The following is a 17,745-nucleotide window of genomic DNA, read 5'->3' as shown; positions in this document are numbered from 1 at the left end:
CCCCCACTTTGGTTTTTGCTGCTCGGCCATACTCAAAGTTAACCCTGAGGCAAACTAATTCACTGCCATTACAGACACAATAATAAACAGCATATTAAGGAGAGAAAGGAAAAGGAGGCAAATGAGGATAAGTTTTAAGCAGGTCCTGGGGACAAGGATGATCATTGAGAGGGAGAGAGAGAGGGGGGTCTGATCCAGCATTTATACAGTATATTTGGGCAACTGTTATTAATTTATTCATTTAACCGAACCAGGAAAGTTAATTGAAAACAAATTCTCATTTACGATACTGGCCTAGCCAAGATGCCCAACGGAGCAAAGTCAGATGAAAAAGAAACATGGGCAACAACAGATTAAAACACTCAATGACAACAAGCAATGGACAAGACGCAGGCAAGCACCAGAGCAGTTAGGAAAACAGGTATATCTGTCTGTGAATATGTCTGTGATTTTAACAGAGACAGGTGTAAAAGTGGGCATTTCAGCGACTTATGCAGTTTGTTCCTGTCTCCAGGTGCAGCAATCTGAAATGAGGAGTGCCTCAGGGATGAGTTAATTTCGCTAAATGCAACTGGCAGATCTGGTGTTGTAAACTGGGGGAAGTGATTGCAGAGGCTTTTCAGGTTTGGGCTTATTTAGATTTATTGATGAGAACGGTCCAGTGGATTTCATGTCTTGTATTTATTGATGGCCAGTTGACAGGGGTGTACAGGGTGCAGTGACCTGTCTTATGAGGGAAACTGGTGGCAAATTTGAAGGACATCTAGCCTATCTACAGCCCTTTGCATGTGGTCCTGTGGATGACATCCTCATAGTCTAATATGGGGAGAATGCTCGTTTGTACCAGGGTCAGCCTAGGTCAGCTTGGTGGAGGGGGTGAAAGAGGACTTGTTTCGCTAAACAAATCCCAGCCTAGATTTGCTTTTGGCTTAATGTGAAGAGTGGAGGATAGAACAGAATCAAGTCAGATACCTGGGTATTTGTATGAAGTGACCACCTGAAGCTCTGCGTCATCTTGTGTATTGACTCTGAAGGGGCAGAGTGGAATCTTCTTACCAAATAACACAACCTTCATTTTGCTGGAATTCAGAACAAGGTTAAAGTTAGAGAAAACATGCTGAATGTTGCGTAAGCTTTGTTGTAAGCTACCCGCCACAGAATACAGGGAGGGGCCAGTTGGGTATAGGACTACATCATCAGCATATAGATGAACTGGTGTGTTTCCACCCATTTGAGCAATATCATTAATGTAAATAGAGAATAATGCAGGGACTAGTGTGGATCTTTGTGGTGTAAGAGATAGTTATTAAACCAGGCAAGAGGTTGCTCATTAATACCAATATTTCTTAGTCTGCTGATGAGAATGGGGTGGTCTATGGCATCTACAGACTTGGAAAAAAAACATGGAAAAAAAATAATGCTTATTGTCAGAGGTGCCGACGACATCATTAAGGACCTTAATGGCTATGAAGACTATGGAGAAACCAATCAGTTAATTTTTATCTGTACTTTAGCCATTGGGTGACCCTCTGTTCCAAAGCTGTTATCATAGAGGGGAACAATTGCACATAGATATATTTACACAAGCTCCACTGCTCCGTTGATATTATGAGATAAAATGAGATCATTTTCATACAAATGTAAACCTTGTGTTATACATATTCACAATGTGAGTATGTACAGTCTGCATTAGGAATATGAGCATGAGTCAGAATAAAAACATGTTTTCATACTTGTGTTTCATAAAGAAAAACACATTCGGCAGCAATATTTAATTCAAGCTTAAGGGTTCCTCTTATCCAATAACCAAAAAAACTCCCTGTGATTGATACATTTAATTATGTTTTAGACAGTGCTTCATGTTAGCATTCTTTTATGTTTATCACATTATCTTTCATAGTAACGCAAACATTCGCTTGGCTAAAGCTCCGTCCTTTGTCATCCCCACACAGAGAGACTGGTCTGAGATTTGATCTGACTTTAATTATCAGGGGTCTTGCAGAGGACATACCTCACTGTGTTGACGTTGGACAGGTCTCATTTTTCCTCTGGGTGCATTAGGAACTTAGTTGGATTGCTCTATAGTATCAAAGGCCTTGGCTAGGTCAATAAAGATTATGTATTTGATTTTAATATGTATGCCCTTTTCTTCATACAGATTCATATGTTGCAGATCATGTCAGTGTTCCATATGTAACTATCCAGCAGTATGTGCATATACACATACATTTCAATACAATTTTTCAATTATTTTATAGAGCTAACAAACCATACTGACCAGTGTAGAGCACACTTGCTCCTTTTTTATTTATTTATAATCCTTTTTATATATTAACCAGATTGGCTGCCAAAGAGCAGTAGATACTCTACCAATCATGGAGAAAATTATGTAACACTAAATGATAATTTCATGTGTAATGGTTTTGCTCTGGAAGATTAACTTTTACATTAAGATAAACTGTGGGAGCTAGGAAGAATGTCACTCCTGAAGAGTCAAATTAGAGCGGCATTTTGCAAAACCCATACAAGGGGAATCTGTCCCTCCCAACAGAACTCAGGGAGAATGTAAGAGACATCAGAACTCATGTGCTGCCAAAGACGGGTTTATTGGCTTTTGCTTAATTTGTCTGACTCCACTGAAACATTGTGCCTTAGGGAAAAAATGACAGAATGCCAAACCAGCGTACTCACTGACTCACAATAACACCCTGACAAGGAGAGTGATGAGCTAGTTTTACAGATTCTTAGGACTGAACACTTTCCACATCACATTTGTGCTGTTGGTGATGAAGTATTAAAATATATAGCATAATTTTTTTCTCATTTTTGTTTTATTGTTCCTTTTGTCCTTTTTCAAACGTCTCATTCAATGATTTGTGTGAATATTAAAATAGGGTTGCTTATAACTGAAGGCAATATGATCCACAGGGCAATTCTCCACCAACCAGCCACACACATGCACACGCGCGCACACACGCACGCACACACACACACGCACACGCATGCACACAGAGCACCTTACCTGACACAGCCTCTGCTGCAGTCAGAAACGTGCAAGAGAAAAACCACAAACCTGCCAATTATTCCTAAAAATCCACTCTCGTGTCTGGAGTGTACTGCCAGCACAGGAGAAAAAGGCCAGCGCACTCCTATTTCTGTGAGACCCAGATAAGCTGATTCCATCACCTTAACACTTTCCAGATTGAATCAATGTGTTTGCATGCACAACATTTCAGTTTAGCTTTCCATCTTTCAGCTAGGTAGAGCTATCAGTCCCATTTCTTGGGGATTTCAATGAAAGTACAAAGAAAAATACGTTTTAAGGAGGTAATAGTTTTGTTCAATAATTTTTAGTCGCTGAATCAAAGAGAACTAGGCTGTTGTTGATTTTAAGAGCAGAGGTTTTCCTGACAACAAAATTTACTTACAGTGATTTCAACTATAAATCAGTCTCAACAGTGCAGCTAAATTCATGAAAGACTTTACAGACTGCAAAACCTAGGAGCACTGAGCTTTGTGTGTGTGTGTGCGTGCGTACATGTGTGCACGTGCGTTTGTGTGCTGAATATTAACCACCTTTCCATCAGAATCATTTGCTGTCCCAAACATTTGCGGGGTACAAATATATCAATACAAATAATACAGCACAGATAGACTAAAATGTAATTTTCCTGTTTGAAGGTGTATCGTATTAGTTGCCCTATAGGCTGTAATTGTACAAATCTGATAGTACTGTGTCCTCAAACAGACCTTGCTCTCAGCTGAGAACTGTCTCATTGTGGAACTGTACATATCCTGTCCCCGTACTGTCGCTATACTTACTGTATGCACTTTTGTAAGTCGCTTTGGATAAAAGCGTCTGCTAAATAAATAAATGTAAATGTAAATGTAATGAATTTCAGTTCAATTTGACTCTTTTGTTATTCTGTCATAGCCATCACAGTTTTGACAATAAGAACGCATCCGTTTTAGGAAAAGGCGCCATTAGCAGTGACCTCACTGTCAGCCTCACAATTTCACAGACAACACAAAGAGCAGAGGCTCCATGACTGCTTCGCACCCAGGGTGAGTCAACAGAGGAGAAAAGTTTCACATATTAAAACAGAGGGAAGGGCTTCATTTTAAGGCTGGGAAAAAAAACAGCCTGAGGTAGTTTGTGTTTAATTACTGGAATGTGTTTTCAATTCAACAGCCATAACTAAAGTGACAGTCAAGAAACTGAGGGAGGAAGTTCAACATCAGATCAGTTCACACAATCATGCTTCAGTCACTTACGGTACAGAAGCATATAGCTGCATAGCTACATATCTGTAGATTATAGCAGAATTTGGACTTGTCACCTGGGTCCCAAAGAGTGCCTCTGCAACAGATAGCTTTGTAAATTGGAACATGGGCTGATTAAGGCAACTAACCTTTATAGTCCCTTTTTAGTATTGGTGTTCTCCTCAGGCAAATTCCAAATCATCCTGTTTTTTGTAACTAATCAAGGCCTTGGCTATAGTATACACGCATCAAATTCAAAAAATGGCTCAGACCTCCAGAGGTACTCCAAAAGTATTTTTCATGTGTTTTTTTTCTTTCGGATCAGACTGAGTATGCTGGTGCGTTTGCTTTTTGTCCACAGCGGCCGACCCCGCGTCAGCATGCACAGAGCCACTGCTCCAGATGCACCAATGTCACGGCTTCACTCACACGCCGGAGGAGCCTGTAATTACAGGCCTGTCGGACAGCCATGCCAGCAACCGTGAGGAACTGGTTTAACAGACCGCCCCATTTCCCTTTCATCTCTCCGAGCAGAAGCCAGGAGCCATCGAGCGCTACCGCACAGCCTGAAAGAAAGTGTCAAATCCTAAAGGAAACACCGAAGGGGGAGAATTTCTGCTTTCAAAATCACACTTCCCATAAATTACGACAGCACCTTAGGCTTGGGCTGAGGTGGCCGATTCCCACCGGCAGTGCTGATGCATCCACCCAAAACCTCAAGCAAAGAGCAAGTGAGTAGTGCTTAAAAAAAATAAGAAAATAAGAAAATCCTTTTGTTTTTTTTTTTTGTTTTTTTTATTGTTCTGAATACATTTTCACCAGAACTCGTACAGACAACAGCACTCCATATGGTGGTCACTCCAGCAAGACAAGCAACAACAGACAGCATTTCAAACGGTCAGATCTTAACAGCACAACTGCAGGAAGTTTCACATTTACACAGTTTACACACACCACATTGCACGTGCCATAATACTGCACTGCGTGTTCTATTGTAGACCATGGGAGGAGGCAGTGGTGGAAGCCTTGAGGACACAAACTATATGCACAAGCTTTGAAGAACTTAACAGATGGAATAACCTGTCTCTTTCCTTCAGTCTTGTCACCAAATATTCTGCATTCATTTGTTAGGGTTAGGGCCAGACACTCCTTATGCTCGCACACACATTTTGTTTCGGGTGTTACATGGTGAGTGCTGTGACATCATCATGCAGCTTGAGACAGCCTCCCTTCCAGGTATGCGGAAAAAAGTGAACTGCTGACCGGAAAGAGCGGGGAAAGAAAAACCATGGCAGCAATTCTGAACTCAGCAGAGACGTTGGCATCACTAGTTTTTCACGCTACCTGGATGGGGATCCTAGTACCGCATTTGCTGGAGCTGACACAATTTACGTCATTTGGTGAATGCTTTTGTTTTCACGCTGGTATACACTATTTTGCTTGGGGCCCTCCACAACCATGGGTCTTTTTTATATGTTTTTTGTCTCACTGGGACTTTGCAAGATGGCCCCCTGTTTGCCGATGGTTTACATTTACATTTCATTTGGCAGACGCTTTTATCCAAAGCGACTTACATAGGTTACAGTTCTTTACAATGTTATCCATTTATACAGCTGGATATTTACTGAGGCAACTGTGGGATTGAACCAGCAACCTTTTGGTTACGAGCCCTGCTCCTTAACCACTATGCTACACTGCCGCCTGGTTCCGTGAAGCCAGGGTTTGGACTACTGCCACCATGTCATAGTTTTAAATAAATTAAACTCAACTGTACCAGCACCACTGTGGCTTCAGTATCTCTGGAGTTCAAATAATTGTAGTTTTACCTTAGTAGTTTAATGGCAGACCCAGAACCCAAAGTGGAACCAGCTGCTGTAAAAGGGGTGGAGTGTCTACGTCGCTGTGTTTGTGTATCAGAGAGATACAGTACCTACTGTACTGTACCGAACAGAGGGGTCTGTGGCAGCATTCTGGAGCACCTAAGACTGCAACTCAAGCACAGGCAGTGTCTGGAACCTCACCTCACACTGAATATATGCAGGACCTGCAACCAAACACAGCATCACACGCTGGAGACAGGCGGGGGTAGCAGACGGACTCCAGGAACCTGTGGAGACGGGTATGGCGGGAGAACGCGAAATGTGTTCGGACTGCTGCAGTGCTACCGCTTTCCCGGAACTGTCACACCGACAAAGACTAAACCTTTACAGAGACTTCTGTAAGCTTTTTTTTTCTTAATCTTCTAATAACTCTTGGTGTAGAACTTACTGCTGAAGCAGAGTGAGTCTGACCTTTAACGGGCCTTTTAAAGGCAGAGAGTAATTTTACTCCAACACCAAAGTCCATGCCTGTTTTTTCCACTCATACTTGGGTAACCTTATCTCATCCAACAATGTTCAATACTTTATCATGTTTCTACTGTATTATTTCAGACCCACTCTGATGTACAATATAATTGTCATTACACATTATGATATACAGACAAGTAAATAAATAAATAAATAAACAAATAAATAAATAAATGCTACATACATACATACATACATACCTGAATCAGTTTCAGAATGTAAGGTATGGAATGACATATCCAATTTCAAAATTTCAAATTACCCTTAAAGCATATATACTAACTCAACATTTAAAATATATTCATTTCTTGCATGATGGAGGCGTGTGTATTTTCAAATCACTGTTAATGCTTTCTTTTCAGCTCTCCTAAACATACAGCATAGAATGTTCAAAGGTTCCCCACCAAAGCAGCGTTTCTTAAGACAATGTGTGTTAAGACATTTAGTCCAACTCTAACAACATTCTCTCTTAGGTGTGATCATATTTTTTCCCCTCTGGAAATATGTCATTTTAATGCTCTTTTCAATTTTGGGTCAAGGTGGTAAATTTCTTTGGAATTTTTGAGTAAGTGCATTTTGCTTTCAAAAGCAACTCAACCTTCACGTGTGAATCTGACCATTTCATAACAACCCAAAAATTACAACATAAAATGATACAGATCAACAAAAATAAAAATAACAGTATCTTACAGTATTTTCTGAATACAGGTGAAAATTTAGCAGCATAGCAGACCTTTTCTGCATCCATGTGCAGACACACACAAACACACACACACACACACACACACACACACACACACACACACACACACACACACACACACACACACACACACACAGACACAGACACACACACACACACACACACACACACGTACACACACACACACACACACACACACACACACACACACGCCAGTGAGAGGCAGAGAAATGTATCACAGGTCTCACAAGCAGATGGACTGGAACATCAGAGGTTCACAGAGAGCAGCCCACCATTTGACGATTTAGCAGCTCACTTAACAACACATGTCCCTGACAAGACACACAACACAACACAATAATAACAATAAACACCCAGCACAAACGCCCGGAAATACCACGTCATTAAAATGCACGGACAGCGTTCAGTAAACCCCTGTTCCCCACACTGAGTGCTGCATGAGGACTGCAGTGGAATTAATGTAATCTGGACTGGGTTTGCCTGATAGGAGCCAGAATAAGGGGTAGTGAGATATACAGGCGCAGAGATTCGAATCCGGTAAGGAGAAATCTTAGATGTAATCCACGAAACCGCAAAACAGGTGGCCTGGTAATCAAATCGGTGTGGAAACGTCAAAGCGGTTTGCATGTGAGTTTGATTCGACAAAGAGGATGTTTAAATTGGTGACAGACTCACGCAACCTCAGGCTGACAGACTCCACACGGTGTCGTCACACTGCTCTTAAATAAATCCTTACACTGCAGGTGTGCCCACTTTGTTAACATCGATATCCTGTTTTTTGCGTGTGTACACACACGCGTTTGCGTCTGCGAGCGCGTCTGCGAGTGTGCACGTGTGTGTGTGCGTGTCTGTGAGTGTGCATGTGCGTGTGTGTGTGCGCGCGTGTCTGTGCGTGTGCATGTGTATGAGTGTGAATGTGCATATGCTTGCTTGTGTATTTTCACACTGATGCCTTCTCTGTAGTGCCGGACAGGCTGTGCAGTAGGGATCTCTGAAAGCCTTCATCAGAGGACTCTGGGATCAGACACTCCAGCAGCAGGTCACAGACGCTGTACACCACGTGCCTGCAGAGAATCAGAGATCAGGGTACAGAAGAGCACAGGTCAGAAGAGATCAGGGGTACACAAGAGCACAGGTCAGAAGAGATCAGGAGTACACAAGAGCACAGGTCAGAAGAGATCAGGGGTACACAAGAGCACAGGTCAGAAGAGATCAGGGTACACAAGAGCACAGGTCAGAAGAGATCAGGAGTACACAAGAGCACAGGTCAGAAGAGATCAGGAGTACACAAGAGCTCAGGTCAGAAGAGATCAGGGTACACAAGAGCTCAGGTCAGAAGAGATCAGGGTACACAAGAGCACAGGTCAGAAGAGATCAGGGGTACACAAGAGCACAGGTCAGAAGAGATCAGCAGTACACAAGAGCACAGGTCAGAAGAGATCAGGGGTACACAAGAGCACAGGTCAGAAGAGATCAGGGGTACACAAGAGCACAGGTCAGAAGAGGGTTCACACCAGACAAAACGACTGGTCAGCCTAGAGTAGCGCTCGGATGAGATGTCAGTTACACAAGTCATCCAGCACCACAGCCTGAGGTTCCACTCTAGCGGAGATTGCCCAACACATACGCACCTCCTCAATCTAGAGGGGTCAGACATTACAGCACTTTTACTATCAAACTTTAGCATCTGGTTCCCAAATGGACCCGCGGGCCTGAGTCTTTATAACTTTGTTAAACCAACAACCTCAGCACTGCGATGCACGAGATCCAACTAAAGCTCTCTCTGAGCGAAAAAGACATGAATGTATCCCTTGTGTGAGCATCGCTAATGTGTGTGTTTGGAAAAGAACACCCAGAGATATACTGAACCAAACTGTATCCACTTAGAAAACAAATTCAAGGGCATGTTCAAGTATATGACAATTTAAAATATTAGTAAAAAAACACAACAAATATTTTTTACTCATTCGGTGTCACTTATTTCTTTTAAGTCAATGTGTGCTGTAAATTAAAACATGGTCAAAACAACAACGAAACAGACAGTGTCTTCATTGGGATACTGCTGCCATTCTGTGATTCAAACTCCTGTGCGTTAGATTTCTGTAACTCTAACAAATGGACTAATGCAATGAAAATGATCATTAAAAAAATAACTTAAGTAACTAAAGCTACCTACAACATACACATTATTGACTTTTTGTCTAAGTTAGCTAACTACTTGTTATTGTAGGCTTATGTTAGCAGAGCTCAGCAATTTTTCAAAAATCATCCTTTGGCCAAGTTCTCTGAAATCCTTGTTCTGATATTTGTTTCAGAAATTCATCTGAACACACACACACACACACACACACAGACACAGACACAGACACAGACACAGACACAGACACAGACACACGTGCGTGCGCACACACAGGCACACAGAACCACAGACACACAGACACACACACACACACACACACACACATGCATGCACACAGACACACACACACAGACACAGACACACGCACACATATATAACTATACTGAACTTCTCAGAGGAACCGTGGCCAGGGGTCGAACCCATGATGTATTTCCCTCAGACCCACTCCAAACTACCCACTCCACAGGGCCTGCAGCACCCGGGCTGAAACTGCTTCTAACGTATGCTAACTCAACTGAGGTTTCCTACCAAAGCTGCGGTCTGGGAACGTACTCGCTCAAACTGGTTGCAACCCTTAAGCTCCCCGTAGCGGGAACGGGAAAGGCGTATTTACGACAAGGCTGGGTATTTCTGTCCCCTGCCACCACAGTAATGTAAGGTCTCAGACGACAGCTTGATGGAATGGAACAGATAAAACACAGGCCACAATCTAGCTAAATCTCGGTATCTGACAGGCAGGTAAATCCATCTTGTCTAAAAAAGCTGGTATTTTACAGCATATCTTTAAAGCAAATATTCATTCTCAGGTATGCATGCGGCAGGCAAAGCTGATACCTGAGGGGGTGGAATTGAACAGAAGCTTAGTAATACAGTACTCATCATCGCCGGTGGAACATGTTTCTACTCAGATTTTACACATGCAAATACTCCCACCCCATATTACTTATTGCTCTCTTTCTTCACAGCTCGGTGCATTTAAATGTAAGAATGAGGCAGAAAGACAGCAGAGTGAATTACATTCAAATGAAAGCTGGAAAAACACCACTTCTTGGGGAAATGTAGGTACATGTGACGGTATAGTAAAACTGCATGTGAGTTTATGTGTATTTCGCAGTATGGGTGTGTTTATCAATGCAAGGCATTTCAGCATGTACAGTATATGGACAAACGTATTTGGCCACACCTGTTTCTCAGGGTTTGGGCTAGGCCCCTTATCTCCAGTGAAGGGCGATCTTAATGCTTCAGCATACCAAGACATTTTGGACAATGCTATGCTTCCAACTTTGTGGCAACATTTTGGGGAAGGCCCTTTTCTATTCCAACATGACTGTGCCCCAGTGCACAAAGCAAGGACTATAAAGACATGGTTTGATAAGTCTGGTGTGGAAGAAATTGACTGGCCCACACAGAGCCCTGACCTCAACCCCATCGAGCACCTTTGGCATGAACTGGAATGGAGATTGCAAGCCAGGCCTTCTCGTCCAACATCAGTGCCTGACCTCATAAATGCTCTACAGAATGAATGGGCACAAATTCCTGCAGAAACACTCCAAAATCTTGTGGAAAGCCTTCCAAGAAGAATGGAAGCTGTTATAGCTGCAAAAGGGGGACCAACTCCATATTAAAGTATATGTATTTGAATAAAATGTCATTACAGTCCCTGTTGGTGTAATGGTCAGGCGTCCGAATACTTTTGTCCATATAGTGTATGTGCAAGTGAGTGTGTGTGTGTATGTGTGTGTGTGTGTGTGCGCACATGTGTGCATACGTGTGTGTGTGTACGTGTGTATGTGTGTGTGTACGTGTGTGTGTGTGTGTGCACACATGTGCATATGTGTGTGCGTGTGTGCGTGCGTGCGTATGTACACATGTGTGCATACGTGTGTACGTGTGTATGTGTATGTGTGTGTGTGTGTGTGTACCTGTGTGTGTGTACGTGTGTATGTGTGTGTGTACATGCGTGTGTGGACTCCATGTGAGGATCACCTGTTGATGTGGGGGTCCTGCAGGGATTCCAGCACGGTCTGCCAGCTCAGTTTGTACTTCTCTGAGCCCAGCATGTCTGGGATGAGATCTGTAAATACGGAGGAGATCGCAGACAATGCTCTGACTCAAAAATAACAGAACAAAGCCATAAATCACCTCTGTGACAGAGGCGTGAATGCAGAGCTATAGTGGAACAGTCTGTTCCCACACAGTCTCTCCAGACCACGCTCCCTCCTCTACACCCCACACCCCCTGGAATACTACTGTATTCTGCATACTGTATTTTAGGCTATTGTTCAAACCACACTAGGTGTTCAGTTGGAAAAACATCAGACTTCTGGCTCTGTTACAGAATTAAATGTTAATTTTATTTTTCGTGAAGCTTCTGACCGCCAGATATTTTCTTGACTCTCTGTTCTACAGAACTGACATAGACAGCACTGGTTATTCACCAGTAATTTTAATTAAACGGTCAAAGGCTACGTCATGAAACAGAAATGAACAAATATGCAGTTTGGGCTATTTCATTTCTGTAAGAGACTTGATGTTGGCTTGAGAGATACATTTTAAGGATTCTTAAAACACTGCAGTAGAAAAATAAGTGAATGATGAATGCAGGGTTTCAATTAGTAAAATGTTATATAACGATGAATCACTGCAGGCACGAGACAGGATGTAGACTGCAGTATAACAGGTGGCCATTCACCCAAATAAAAAATACATGTGCATATACAAAAACAACCACATGTGAAACATTTTAACTTAAACATTTTAAATGACTTCACTGACATCTATGAATGAAAATGACAGCAAAGTTTATTTGATTTAAAACAAAAAACAACCTTTATTTAATCTTTTGCTTTGAATTCTTTATTTTTCTAACTGTCACAATTTTACAAATACTAAGGCTAAAAGGAGCAGACCATGAATTCGTCAATCAAGCCTCCTGGGAATAAACACCAGAACAGCTTCACTGGACACTGACTCCAGAACTGCTTAACTGGGCACCGACTCCAGAACAGCTTCACTGGGCACTGACCTCGGAGCAGTTTCACTAGGTACTAACGTGAGAGCACTTTCATTAGGCACTGACCTGGGAGCAGCTTCATTAGGCACTGCAGGGACTGCTGCCTAGTTTCCTCCTTCTGCTGGTCACTGCGTGCGGGGCGGGGCTGGACAGGTAGCGTGCCATCAGGCCACACGGCCTCCTGCAGCACCCGCAGGTAGATCACCCAGCAGGGGGTGCTGGTCAGGTTAGCCATACCCACGTCCAGCCACCTGCAGGTGACACACACGCACACACACACGCACACACACGCACACACACATACACACGCGCGCACACACGCACACACACAGACACACACACACGCACACACGCGCACATACGCGCACACACGCGCACACACGCGCACACACAGAAATGTTACTCACACTGCAGTCCCCTCTCTGCTCACTTCCAGCCCTGTCTCCTCTGTCTCTCAGCTCGTCCTGCCGCTCCATCACCCTCTCTCCCTCTCCCATTACATTACACCCCTGCATCTTTATATTACTCCCTGTTCCCCTGTGTCTCTGTACCGCCTGACCCTCTGTCTCCCTGTCTCCTGTGTCTCTATCTCCCCTAGCCCTATGCCTGTGGTGTCTGCAGGCGTGACGTAGCTAGCTGACCACAGTGAGTTCTGAGGTGTAGTGGACAGGGTTCTCACAACCCACCCAGGGTTGACAGCTAATAGTACTATTAGTGCTAACTGTGTTAATAGAACCATAACTGGCACTTGGTTGTTCACTTGCAGGCACAGTAAGTGTGTGAGCTGAGCACATGTGCCATGTGTGGGGTACATATTAACCACACCACAGAATCGATAGGACAATCATTGCCAAAACAGAATGTGCGCTTTTTAAACATACTGAATAATAGGACAAAAACACAAAGATTACTCTGTCTCGTAAATAATTTTATGGTAGAAAATACATTGCATTTACCATATACCCATTAAATGGTATTTTGTAACATATGTGCGGATAATACGCTTATGCAATATTTGACATTCGGGATTTATCATATCTGACAGAAGGAAGAAGACAAAACCAACGAACACTAAAGTAATACATTACAGATGTTGTTATGTAATCTGTCAAAATCCACGGAAATCATTTAAAAAAAGTGTATGAATCCCTCAAGTTCACTTATCTTAACGCTTCCTGGTCGGTCGGTATTTTTTGAACTGTCTAACTGAAGTGGTGCCCGTGGGTTGCTTTGATTTCCCGGTTCTGCACGGCTGCAGTTCACAGAGGCGGTCCTGGTCTGTGGGGGATCCATGGTGTGGATCTTTACGTTTCGCTTCCACTGGTCTCTATATGTCACACCCCTCACTCATACCGTGGTCTGTAACAGGGGGATCAGCCAGGCCATTACACGCTGACACTCCCACATCTGGGTTCAACCACCATGTCTGCCTGCAAAATGCTGTTATAATAATGCCTATGAAGAGCATCCCAATGTCAATCCTCACAAGGCTGACGTGAACAATGCTCTCTTCACACGTGGTGTGTGTTGTCTGGGGAGAGAGCCGGCAGCACGGCTGTATGACTGAACCCTTTCATGAAGGATGCAACCATGGAGCGGTAGCAAATTGTGATAGCTAATGATAAAAAGGTCATATTTCCTTATTTCAAAAAGGAAACAATGCATTCATTTTAGGTACCATGTCTACGGGTTACTATAACTAAGAAAAAGAAATGTATTTTTTACAGAAAAAATAAATACAGGCTTCATTACATTCCATTACATTTGCTTCCAAACTGAACTTTGGAAACTTAGCTACGTATGTGAATCAGGCTTTGAATGTTGCTGGATTTTAGATTTACAGTGATTTCCTTTCGCCCCTTCACTGACATCATTAATTTCAGTCCTCCCTCACTCCCACCATCAGGAAGCCTCACAATGATATGTGACCATTCAGCTCTACTTTCCAACCAGCACCAAACCCAATGAACCACCTTCACATAAAGTCCCTGGCACCACTGAAAGCGCCGTCTAACGCTGTGGAGACGCAGATTAATGCCGCTCTCTGTTTTCTGAACCGAGCTCTGAGAACGTGTGGGTCTCTGTAGAGGCAGACTGATCCGATGCCCATGTGACTGTAACTGTGCTTTATGGTTCCGTGGGGCAGCCGACTCCCCAGAGCCACTGAGAGGCACGGCTGGCAGGAGCACTACAGGAGCTCGAGCCTGGGGACTACCTATCTCTCTCTCTCTCTCTCTCTCTCTCTCTCTCTCTCTCTCTCTCGTGCGCTAAGTTGTGTTGGCACTCAGTGAGAAGCTGGTATTTTCCCAAAACAACAGCTGTGGAGCACTGCTTCACTTTTGATATCCAAACACTCGCTCAGAATGTTTTGTCTGCAAACTAACACAAGTAACACTTAATATCTTACATAGGTCATTGCCAATAAATATGCAGCTAAAAAGGAAATTAATGTAATTTTTTCACTGTGGGAAATTTGTAATTGCACCCTTTCTTCTTAGAGAAATTGATCTAAAAGATCATTTTGTACGTATGCATTTTGTCTTAGAGGATAAACAAGCAGGATTGTGTCTGAGAAGAAAAATAGCGCTTGGTAGCTCAGAGAGGGGGTGTTTATTTTTGAAAGGTTATGTTTGGGAATATACTGCAGGACTGAATGTCCAGACTAAATAGAAAGGGCTAGAGAAGGAGCAGCTGAAGGAAGTGAAACCGGACACACTTCAGCAAACGCGTTGATGATAAACGTCTCCGTTCTCGGAAACGGCAAACATCCCACTGCTCTGGCCACGACACCCACAATCGATTTTATTTATTTTTCTTTTCCTCTGACAAGGGCCCAGTGGTTTGCGCGCATTAGCGTCTACAAGGTGGCACACTCTTCCTCCGAGCGGCGAGCTGCTTCTTGTTTTCTTGTTTATTAAATCCACATGCCTCCTTTCATCCCACATGCTGTCCGCTTCCCAGGTACCATATGTTTGAGTAATTGGTCCAGTGAAACAGGCCCAACCGGCCACCGACTCCCCAGGCTTTTCAAGGATCTCTCCATAAACATTAGTGTCAGGTTACACAAGGCAAAGGGTCTTAGGTGGCCTTAAATCAATGTTCTGGTTAAGAAAAGAGAAAACACAACAAAAACATTAAAGCAAAAATACTTATAAATATGCCAGCCATGTTTTTTTTATATAGCATATGATACAATGAAAACATTAATCTCTGAAACACTCTAAGTACATATTTCTCTCCAAACTTTACCTGAAAACCACTTTGACCCCATCTGACATGGTCGTACCAATGTCAAAATCTCTCCAACCAATTCCTTTTAATATTATATCAGCAATTTTCAGTATTTATCAGATTTCGCAACAGTTTCATTTGCCTACTCAGTGCGCCACCACAAATCACCAGGACGGCCCTCAGTAATATGAGCTATCGCTCTCTTTTCTAGGTCATGTTTACATATGAAAAAACACTGGCTGGCTTCAGATTCTCAAGTTAACACCACGCTGTGAATTCTCACCTGGTACTGCTCAGAGTACAAAACAACACTATTGATAGACTCAAAATTTGGTCTGTGTGGTATTATTTGCATACACATCATTGTCAAGAGAGAGTGTAGACAGGAACGTTCTCCTTCGGTACCTTGCTAATCCAAAAAAAAATCACTTTTTATGTCATGAAGACAATTCCTTGCTTATATTTTTTCTGACAATGGCCTATATATCACAGCTAAAGACATACAGAGGATAGTGGATCTGCCAATCGTTTGCTCTAAATTGATGTCCCTGGGCAAGCAAGATGACTGTCTCTCAAACAGCCTATTTATTACATTACATTACTGGCATTTAGCAGACGCTCTTATCCAGAGGGACTCACATATGATACAATTGTTTACATATTATCCATTTATACAGCTGAATATTTACTGAAGCAATTCTGGGTTAAGGTGCCCTAGCAGGGATTCAAACTGTCAACCTTTCAGTTACGAGGCCTGCTCATTGCCACCATGCTTAACTGCCACTTCCTGATCTCAAGCATACAAATAAGGGGGGGCACTTTCAGCTTCAGAATGCAGAGCCTAGAATCACAACCACAAACACTGTGAAACAACATTAGCCTGACAGATGGTAGGGCAACAGAACCGGAAATTTACGATTCTAAATACTAAGCTGCAGAGCAGCTCAAACGGCTCTGACACCTTTTAACATTTTCCTTTTTGGATATTTGAACACAGCGAAGGCTTTCTGAAACTTCTGATTTTTACATCAAGTCTTGCCGCTTGCCTGCATGTCATTTTTGCCAGCGTCGATCTCGACTGTAAAATGTGACCTTTCTAGTGAAATACAACCAGAAAGTGTCAGTCATGTGATCTATACCAAATCATAGACCAGTTAAACCTGGCCCTGCTGTTAAAATTCTAAAACTAAAACTGACAATGACAGAAGAGGTCTGACACCAAAAACTACAAAGCACTGTCCTCAAAGAACACATCAAAACATCTTTAGGTGACATTAAAAGGGTTGTTACAACTGGAAGACATAAAATGCAGCTTCTTATCCCCGTTAACATTTAGGCTCCACTTTAAATACACACAACCAGAATGTCCATGTCAGCTAAATCCAGCATGATGCTTTAAAGTGAATACTGTTGCCTGCCCAATTATTTCTAATCCAGTACTTTGCATGTCGTTAAACAGTCTATTTAATCCTGTAGACCCCAGCTCCAATCCAAGCAAGATATTTAACCTTTAAGTTGTGATCCTGGTCTAAGAGAGGGGGGGGGGACGGAACAAAACGAGCAGCAACACCGTAAAGCATCACGAAAAGAAAAAAAAGAATGACGCGTCTCGTGCAGATGTGCTTTGAAGGTGCATGTGGTCTGTTTTTTGGGGGCGAGAGGCTACATGTACAGTTCTAATCACAAAACCTGTAAATGGAAATGAAAATGAACCACCGGGGCTGCCAAGGGCTGCGTTGCTTAATCCGCTTGATGGAGTCTCTGGGCGCTCTTTCATCCAACCATTACATGCAAAGGAACTGAATCTAAAACCCCAGAGGAACACTTGATGGGAACCAAGTGTTTCTCCCAAGCAACTCCATAATATTTTCACTGCTGCGCCCCTGACTACTCTACGCTAGCAGGGACCAAAACGCTGTAGCACAGGCATCCAGCGTCCCTTCAATCAGCTCTCTCAGGCCCCAGAGGCATCTACTAACAATCCGTCTGCGGGCTCATTTGTTTGCAACATACAGACTTTGATCTT

At 42.9% G+C, this 17,745-nt stretch overlaps 1 protein-coding gene across 1 annotated transcript in view; it reads right to left on the bottom strand.

The window, feature by feature from the left end:
• Positions 1-8,195: 8,195 nt before the first annotated feature.
• The window catches only part of LOC118775694 (sorting nexin-19-like), a 33,506-nt gene continuing 23,956 nt past the window's right edge, over positions 8,196-17,745 (bottom strand). The window contains exons 10-12 of the mRNA XM_036525728.1: positions 12,555-12,739; positions 11,462-11,549; positions 8,196-8,399 (exon numbers count right to left, since the gene is read on the bottom strand). Coding sequence (XP_036381621.1) covers positions 8,276-8,399; positions 11,462-11,549; positions 12,555-12,739 — 397 coding nt within the window. The 3' untranslated portion in view covers positions 8,196-8,275. The remainder of the gene's footprint in view (positions 8,400-11,461; positions 11,550-12,554; positions 12,740-17,745) is intronic.

Source organism: Megalops cyprinoides, chromosome 3 (genome assembly GCF_013368585.1).
Source record: "Megalops cyprinoides isolate fMegCyp1 chromosome 3, fMegCyp1.pri, whole genome shotgun sequence".
Classification (NCBI taxonomy): domain Eukaryota; kingdom Metazoa; phylum Chordata; class Actinopteri; order Elopiformes; family Megalopidae; genus Megalops; species Megalops cyprinoides.
This window is presented reverse-complemented; position numbering and strand designations above follow the sequence as displayed.